The sequence below is a fragment of the Rhinatrema bivittatum genome, chromosome 14 (genome assembly GCF_901001135.1).
Source record: "Rhinatrema bivittatum chromosome 14, aRhiBiv1.1, whole genome shotgun sequence".
Taxonomy (NCBI): Eukaryota; Metazoa; Chordata; class Amphibia; order Gymnophiona; family Rhinatrematidae; genus Rhinatrema; species Rhinatrema bivittatum.
In genome coordinates, this window is record NC_042628.1 from 20,791,286 (window position 1) to 20,800,848 (window position 9,563).

General features: G+C 50.9%; 1 protein-coding gene across 4 annotated transcripts in view; it reads right to left on the reverse strand.

Moving 5' to 3' along the window:
* Positions 1-7,714, reverse strand: part of LOC115075728 (cilia- and flagella-associated protein 251-like) — a 55,193-nt gene extending 47,479 nt beyond the window's left edge. For 2 of the 4 annotated variants that reach the window (XM_029576417.1, XM_029576416.1), the window contains exon 1: positions 7,462-7,714. In XM_029576417.1, coding sequence (XP_029432277.1) covers positions 7,462-7,469 — 8 coding nt within the window. In that variant the 5' untranslated portion in view covers positions 7,470-7,714. The remainder of the gene's footprint in view (positions 1-7,461) is intronic. The other 2 variants (XM_029576418.1, XM_029576415.1) reach the window with 2 other exon arrangements.
* Positions 7,715-9,563: the final 1,849 nt, after the last annotated feature.

Below are 9,563 nucleotides of genomic sequence, written 5' to 3' on the forward strand. Positions count from 1 at the left end.
AGCTCCTCGTCGTTGGAATCACGGAAAGCTTGCTATTCAATCTGGAAGAGATTCTGGGATTCCTTACCACAAACCACAAGAGACCTTATTTCAGACTGTACGAAGTACACATATCAGGAGTCCTCACGGCTGACTTTGTGGTCTTAAGCTGAGATAGACTTTCGTTCTTGCTGAGGGGGGTGATGGGAGGGTTGGGGGTAGGGAGGGATGGGAGAAGAGGTTCTTGTACAATGATCTTGCCGTGTATTGGTTATTTATGCTGTGTTATAATGTTGAAAATTACTAAATAAAATAAATAAAAGTCATGGGAGGAGGCGATGTCCTTTCATGGATTACAAACTGGTTATAAGACAGGAAACAGTAGGATTAAATGGAGAAATTACTTACGTGATAATTTTGTTTTCCTTAGTGTAGACAGATGGACTCAGAACCAATGGGTATAGTGTACTCCTGATAGCAGTTGGGAGACGGAGTCAGATTTCAAGCTGACGTCAGCCTACATATACCCCCGTGCAGGAAGCTTAGCTCTTCAGTATTCACAATTGCTTTTCGAGGAGATGTGTGTGCTATAATAACTTGGTTAACTAGGACTGGTTCAACTGATTTTCAATTGGAGACCACCAGTGCACTCAACCGAAAAACGCCGACACCCGGCAACTATGGGTGCCTTGAACTAGGGGTAATACCTAGCTTACCCGTGCTTGTCTTTCTCTCGGGTATTGTCACCCGAGATTTCCTGATTTTGGGGCAGCTGTGGGGGGGATGCTGAGTCCAACTGTCTACACTAAGGAAAACGAAATTATTAGGTGAGCAATTTCTCCATTTTCTAGCGTGTAGCAGATGGTTTTAAATGTACCCCAAGCTAACTTCATGGAGTGCCCCCTAGTCTTTCTACTATCCGAAAGAGTAAATAACCGATTCACATCTACCCGTTCTAGACCTCTCATGATTTTAAACACCTCTATCATATTCTTCCAGGGACTCAACTTCCTCTTCAGAGTGGTCCATGTCCCCGTAGGCGCAACTTCTGAACGGTGTGGACCTGTGCCTAGGCTTCGAGGGTCCTGGGGCAAGAGGGTCCTCCAGAGGCACATGTGGCTGGACCTCTCGGGGGTCAGTTTGCATCCTGAGAAAGGCGTGAATCCCCTTGAACAGCTCCACCCAGGATATCGAAGCTGGGTCTAAGTTGAGGGGCGCCGGTTCTCTGGAAGTCCCCGACTGCGGGGTGGACTCACTGGGGCCTGCAAGGTCCGGGGTGCCCCCTGAGGAGCTAGCATTGGGCCCTGGCTGGGAACAGCCCTGGCCTAGATCTCCCAGGGCCTCCACACAGTGTGCGCACAGGGCATCAGCCTCCTCGCTCTGTGCGGCTCTGATGTGGCATGCTGGGCAGAGGCCTTGCGCTTTTATGCCTGACTCTGGAGGTGCCATGACTGTGGCCGCGTGAGCTTTGTGCGCTCCAATGCGCCTGAGATGTGCGTGGAGATGTGCGCCTAGCCGCAGATATGCGCCTTGTTCTGTGCGCGCAACTTATGCGCGTGAGGTATTATGTGCGCAAGGGACTTGTGCGCTTAGCTCAATTTGTGCGCTTGGGTCAAACGGCGAGCGGCGCAGCGAGTAGGACCAAGAAGGCGAAGGCTAGCATGCGGGCAATATGGCGACCTCCTCGGAGGGTCTCCACATGGGTAGACCCTCGGGAACAGCCGGGGCCTAGCCCTGCTTAGGGCGGATCAACCCGGCAGCAATGGCTCCGATTGGCGGCCTGTGCTCCTCTTTGATCCTCGGAGACCATTTACATAGAAGATTTCCACCTTACCTTGTCTTCGGCGCTTCCCGGTTTCATCCCGGGCGGTTTCCGGCTGCGGGGGGAGAAGGCAAATACCTTCACCGCCGTGCTCGAGGAATGCACCCGCTGCCTCTCAGCCGTGCCCGGAATCGGGGGCTAAGTCCTTGCCGCGATTGGGCCACCAGACCGAGGCTCACCTCAGAGGGACCACGGAAATCACCTCGGGAATCTCAACTGGGGGAGGGACCCAAGGGTATCACCGCAGGAGAGCGGGGCTCGTCGTCAGGTAAATTTTTCTTCTTAAATTTGGGTTTCTCCTTGAATTTTTGTTCTAACGCTCATAGAGCGTGCAGATAGTCCCTAACTGTTTTGGAGACGGAAAATACTGAGGAGCTGCACTTCCTGCAAGGGTATATGTACTAGGAGCTGACGTCAGATTGAAATCTGATCCGTCTCCAACTGCTAACAGGAGTACACTATACCCATTGGTCCTGAGTCCATCTGCTACAAGCTAGGAAAAACTGCATTAATCATGAACACGTGCAGAGCAGAGCTAGGACAATTCACATTACAACATGAAAAAAAAAAATTCAAGTTCTTGTGTCACCTCAACAAAAAATATCCTTCCACTGCTATTTTGTGAAGTAACAAACTCCTGCAAAGAAAGAGGCATCTAGAACCTTGCCATACAATCACAGCACTGACTCTCAGGACTCAAATAACAGCAACCTTACGAAAAAGCAGCAATGCAAATACTACACCAGGCCCTAGAACATTAATACATCACCTACTGGAGTAACAGAACAAGCTGGACTACTACTACAGAGAAACTACACGCTAGCAGAAATACTGCACTTCAGTCACACACAGGCAAAACAGAGAACAACACTTACCTAATATAGAAATGAGACTACAAATTAGAAACAGAATCTCACAAATAAAACTAAAATAGAAAGCCTGAGAAACTAGACTGTGAACAGAAGAATACTGAAGAAAGAGCAAAATACAAAAATATAAGAAATGCACATTCCCAAAGACGGCATATTCCAATTGCTAATATTTCAAAATAATTTTTTTTTTTTTATAGTTTATTGAGATTTCTTCATCATTTTACAATGCAAAAAGAAAAAAGAAAATATTGATTCACATCATCAAGAACATAAACATAAGTACATTGCCTCCAAAATATCATGCGAAAACAATATCCAGCCCACTTAACGGGGAGTTACAAAGAAGAAAATTTAAAGGAAAATTTTCATATCTAACATGAAATTCTAGGAGAAAGCCTATTATATACCAGTTATTCCCTCATTTTAGGAGGGTAGGCTACCATGCTTAACCACCTTTATCTAAAAGAAAAGATTCCAAATGAGGTGGTTCCAGAAACACAAACTTATTTTTTTGAAAAGTAATTAAACACTTACACGGGAATTTCCAGACGTTTCCAAAGACACCCAACTGAGGCGGAAACAGTTTTTGAATTTGAGACAGAGAGTGTTATCCCTTGGGGCATCCTTTCATCTTAAATTCCCGTAATTTTTTTTTTTTTTTTTACCTTTGTCTGATCTTTGTATTTTTCTAATCAGTTGGTCCTGGTCTCTTTTTCCCATTTTTCCCTTGTTGATCATTTATTAATTCCTTTTCAGTGCCTTACTTCTACTACTGTCTTCTTCCCTTCCTCACAAACACACACTTTCTCTCACAGACTCCCTCACATACTCAAGCTCTCACTCTCTCACCCCCCCCCCCCCCCCCACCAACCCCAGGCTCCCATTCTAAACCCACACATACACACACACACACATTCAAGCTCCCATTCGAAACCCCCACACACACACATTCAAGCTCCCATTCTAACCCCCACACACACACACACACATTCAAGCTCCCATTCGAAACCCTCCTCACGCACACATTCAAGCTCCCATTCTATCCCCCCACACACACATTCAAGCTCCCATTCTAAATCCACACACATTCAAGCTCCCATTCTAACCCCCCCACACACACATTCAAGCTCCCATTCTAAATCCACACACACACACATTCAAGCTCCCATTCTAAACCCACACACACACACATTCAAGCTCCCATTCTAAACCCACACACACACATACCCATTCAAGCTCCCATTCTCACCTACACACACACCCAGGCTCCCATTCTCACCACACATACACCCGTTCAAGCCCTAGCACAGCTTCCGCTCCCTCCCCAAGCAGGAAGATTGGTGCGCCTCTCCTGTTGCTGCCAGCCTCCTGCTATCTTCGAGCCGTACGGCCCACCGATCTTCCCGCTTCGGGGGAGAGGAAGCGGAAGCTGTGCGCGGTGCTTCCGCTCTCTCCCCCCTCCCCAAACAGGAAGATTGGTGGACCCTACACCAGCAGGAGAGGCCGTGGGCCGCAGGCAGAGCCTAACCAGCCCGCGGCCTCTCCTGCCACCGGGTGTGCCGCTCCGTGGCTGAGCAAATGCACAGAATGCACACCTGGTCATGCCAGGCCTGGATCCACCCAGGCCCACCCTTGGCTATGCCACTGCATAGGCCTCTAGAACCATGGTTGCAGCCACGGGACAAGCAAAGAAAACAAACAAAAAAAAAATTCCAGAAATGATCAGAGAGCCTCGGTGGAAGCTCCCTGCTCCACCAAAACTGCTGTGGGCCGGGTGTTTATTGCAGTGCTTCCATGGGCATGGGGCCCCTGCGAGCACCGCCAGTGTCACATGACTTCCCTGTCCGGCCCACCAGGGCATGCCCGAAGCCCCAATAGGCCAATCCGCCCATGATACTGTGTACAATTCTGGTCGCCGCATCTCAAAAAAGATATAGTTGCAATGGAGAAGGGCAACCAAAATTAAAGTAGATGGAACAGCTCCCTATGAGGAAATACTGACGAGGTGAGGGCTGTTCAGCTTGGAGAAGAGAGCTAAGAGGGGATATGATAGAGGTCTTTAAAAATCATGAGAGGTCTTGAACGAGTAGATGTGAATCGGTTATTTACACTTTCAGATAGTAGAAGGACTAGGGGGCATTCCATGAAGTTAGCAAGTAGCACATTTAAGACTAATCAGAGAAAATTCTTTTTCACTTAACACTCAACTAAGCTCTGGAATTTGTTGCCAGAGGATGTGGTTAGTGCAGTTAGTGTAGCTGGGTTCAAAAAAGGTTTGGATAAGTTCTTGGAGGAGAAGTCCATTAATGGCTATTAATCAAGTTTACTTACGGAATAGCCACTGCTATTAATTGCATCAATAGCATGGGATCTTCTTAGTGTTTGGGTAATTGCCAGGTTCTTGTAGTCTGGTTTGGCCTTTGTTGGATACAGGATGCTGGGCTTGATGGACCCTTGGTCTGACTCAGCATGGCAATTTCTTATGTTCTAAAAGGACCCTGAAGCTCAGACTGTAAGCTCCCTGGGGATGGGACTTATTGCACCTGAATTCTAATAATGCTGCAAGCTGCCTTGGGCATCCTTTGGTGGGTGAAAAGGGAAACAAAACCAAAAAAAACACTAAAGGAAGTCAGTGTTGGGGGTATGTAACTCCTATTCCTGCAGAACTTCGGGGTTTTTAGTAATGACAAGAAATGCAGAACTGAAATCCCAACGTACTTTGGAAAAGAGATTTAATAGGACTGCGGATGAAGTGGCCCAGTGTTATTGTAAATTTAGGACTAGCAGAAAAAAACTGGATCTTCACGACAGATTCTCCTCAGCCCCTCCATCTGCTGCACCTGGTCTCGACCCCCACCCCGTCTCCATTCGCCTGTGCGTCGTGGCTGCTAAATGGGCTGATTAGCTTTAACTTATTGCCGAAGGCGCAAAGCGGCGATCACAGAAGGCAGAAAGTAAAGCCGGAGAACAAGAGGAAGCAGCAATCTGGAGAGTTGTGGAGAGGATACCTGAACACACCGCAACCCGGGAGAGAAGAGCCAGGCTGCGAGCAAGTGGTGGCAGGAAGGGAAGGGTCAGGAGCACAGCAGGGCAGGGCAGAGCAAAGGCACAAAGTGCAGGGGTCTGCAGCCACACTCACTGCAGTTGTCCGTCTGCATCTGCCTTCTCCTCGCGCATGGCAGCAGCGGCTCCGTACACCCCAAACAGTTTGTCCACGTCCTCCTCCTACTCCTCCCAGGCAGGATCGGAGGGGCTGACTGAGAGCTGGCTCGTACTGGAGCACAGCGAGGCGGCGGGCAGCCCGCACGGGAAGCAGTCAGAGAGCTGCTTGATGGGGCCCAAGCACACAGTGCTGGCCATGTGCTCCTGGATGCTGACGCATGCTGCTCTGTGCTGCCTCCCACTCCAGGGAATCGAGGCAGAGCCCTTGCAGGCTGCAGCGGCTCAGGTGGTGGTTACCCTGCCAGCTGCTGCCACCACTCAGGAAGGCACACGAGTCCATTGGGGTGGGGCCCCAGTGACATCAGTCGGCGGGCAGCTCTCGGTTCAGGCCACTGGGAATCCGAGAGGACTGAGTCGTCTGCTTGTGGCATTTTAACTGGAGCTTTGTTGGCCCCCCATACTGAGCTGCCTTGTGCCCCCATAAACCCTCGGTGCTTCTTTATCGTAGCTCCCCTGCCTTTTTCTTTTTTTTTCTAGGCTGCTTAGCCTTTTCTTGCTTTTGTACTTCTCCCACACCATCAATTGCAGCACCGGCTCTCTCTGCCTTCATCTCCCTTTAATTCACCAATAGGTGAACTTGCAGGAACAGAAAGTTTCCTAATTAGCTTGAGCTGAAAGTGAAGCTCATCCCCCCATCTAAGTTTCTTTCCCTTCCTCTTGAGGTCTGCTTCCTTTACTCGTCCCCCCTTGTTGCACACACACACACACACACACACTTCTGTGGTTTCCTACGTTTTCCTGCCAACCCTAGCAGGGAGACAGCAGCTGGAGGCCCGCTGCATAACATTATAGAAAAGGCCCCAAAACACAACCCCTGAAATGTGAGGAACGCTACACCAACCACAGCTGCTTCTCAGGGTCACTCCCCATGAACCCTGAGAAGCTGAGTAACTTCCAAACAGATAATGAGGTTTTCCCAGCAGGAAAGAGGAGATTCAGGGACAGAAATATCAGCACGAGCACACCCTAAGGGAACGATCTTCTATGGTCACCATCACCTCCTCCTCCCCAACTCCCATCCAGAATGACACCGCCCTCCCTTCTGGCCAGTCCCGTCCCCCGGGTTGTAAATTGGACTCCCCCACCCCCAAATCAAGAGGTAGCCACAAATGCCCCCCCCCCCTGCATCCACCACCAACGAAAGAAGTGGCCCTCGTTGTGGAGGCCAAGGGAGAGTTGGGGCACCCCCTAGTACCCAGCCCCGGTCCATGTGACAAGGTGCCGGGTCTAGGACTAGGTGGAAAGGGAGGGGAAAGCAAGGGCCCAGAGCGCCCGGCTCAGACTACCGCGGTGCACGAGATGTTTGCTGCAGATGCATGCAGGAAGCTGAGGCAGCAGGGCCACAGGGCTCGGCGCCTGCTAATCGTTACCACAGTGGGAGGTGAAGAATTTCAGTCATTTTGGATTGCAGGGTGAGAGAAGGGACAGGTAGATCAGATCGTTCAGATCCCAATTAACATGAGAACATAAGGAGTAACGGGAGAAAGGGGAGTTGAGCGAGTGAGTGAGGTAGGCTGAGGAGAGGGCCGGCGGGCAGCACACAGCCTCTCAGGCCCAGATATTTACCGCAGCATTTCTTATTCTCTGTAGAACAAGATGAGTTTTCAAACATCAGCGGGTCCATCACGTCTCCCACAGCCCCAGTTATACTTCCGTTTACCTTCTTCCTGCCCCCGCGGGCCAATGGGAAGCCTCCTCCGTTCTTCCGACCAGTGGGAGGAGGAAGCCTCTGATTGGCCGGTGGGGCAGGAAGACGGGGGGCATCTCATAGCCATGGGGTGGTTTAGGAGGGGGCTGGGAGGACTGGCAGTGCCAACCTCGCTTATTTACCGCGAGATTGGGTTTCTTTTTGTAGTCATTCGCGGTTTTTTTTCCGATTCGCGGGTTGCTTTTAATTGGACTATTTTTTCTGCCAGTCGCTTGTTGGGCGGGACGTGTGCTCAGAATCATGTTACAGTGATTGGCTGCTGCTGCTGCGATGAAGCCTGTCCATAGCAGGCGCACCCTATCCCGATATTGCAGCAGTAACCCAATCAGAGCACAGCTGCAAGCCTTGTTGATGCACACCACACGAGCACATTTTGTGGGCAGTCCTAGAACAGGAAGGCCAGCAGCAAGCAACAGTAATGTAATCTTCAGACTGTGCAGCTACAGCCAGGGATCAGGAGGGGAGGAATTAGTATGTTAGGAGGGGGGAATGAGAAGGGAATGAGTATGTGAGGGCCAGAGATGTGCTCGAGGGGGGGAATCAGTGTGTGGGGGGCCAGAGATGTGCTCGGAAGGGTTACGGAGGGGGAATATGAGAGTGGAGGCCAGAGATGTGCTTGGAGGGGGTGGGGAGAGGGGAATGAGTATGTGGGGGCCAGAGATGTGCTCTGAGGGTGGGAATCAGTGTGTGGGGGGCCAGAGATGTGCTCGGAAGGGTTACGGAGGGGGAATATGAGAGTGGAGGCCAGAGATGTGCTTGGAGGGGGGTGGGGAGAGGGGAATGAGTATGGGAGGGCCAGAGGTGTGCTCGGAGAGGGGGAATCAGTGTGTGGGGGGCCAGAGATGTGCTTGGAAGGGTTAGGGAGGGGGAATATGAGAGTGGAGGCCAGAGATGTGCTTGGAGGGGGGTGGGGAAAGCAGAATGAGTATGTGAGGGCGTTAAATGTTATAAAAAATTTAAAAAGTTGCAATCTCACGTGTTTTAGGCTTTTTTTGGGCTTATTTTTTTGGAAAAAAGTGCTTGTTCTTTCATGAAAACCTGGCAACACTTGTCCAGGCCCCTGGCCGCCACGGGCTGGAAGTGCTGAGATTAAACACAGCGGCGAGCCACAAAGAAAAGAGGCCAGCCACCGGGAACCGCAATAGAGTAGGGATTCCCCAAAGCGGCAGTGAGTCGCAAGAACAAAGAGTCCGGTTGCTCCGTGGATTATACCCCCCCAACAATGAGCACGGCAGAACCGCGTTTAAAGTAAAAGTGGCACTCCCCATGCTGATTACAAATGGGGCAGTTGGAGTTCCCAGCGGCCGTAAAAGCAGGCAGATTGGGGGGGGGGGGGGGGGGGGCAGTGGGAGCCTAGGGATATCCCAACAGCCAGAAGAAAGGCTTGAGTTCTGTGGCATATTTTTCTAAAATAAATGTTTGCTGGTTCAGTGCGGCTGAGAAGGCAGCGGCAGCACTGGGAAATCTGCCACTGCGAAATTAAAGGGGAACACAGCATTGGGGCTCTAAACAAAGTGTGTGTGTGTGAGAGACAGAGACTGGGCAGGAGGTGACTGGGGCGAGTGTGTGAGAGACAGAGACTGGGCAGGTAGGTGAGTGTATGAGAGACAGTGTTACGCTCAGAGGTGTGGACCCTTGGTCCGGCGATGTCCGTTTAGGCCACCGTCGGTAGGCGAGGCCGGTCTTCGGAATTGCAGGTAGGATTGAAGAAGATCTGGATGCAGGCGCCTCCTGCCAGTCGTGTAGTCCAGATAGCTGGCGCCTCCAGCGGGTCATGTAAGCAGTAGCTGACACCTTCAGCTACTGCTGAAGGTGTCACAGATTCTCATAACAGACAGAGACTGGGCAGGGAGGTGACCGGGGTGAGTGTGTGAGAGACAGAGACTGGGCAGGGAGGTGACTGGGGTGTGTGTGTGAGAGACAGAGACTGGGCAGGGAGGTGACTGGGGGGTGTGGGTGT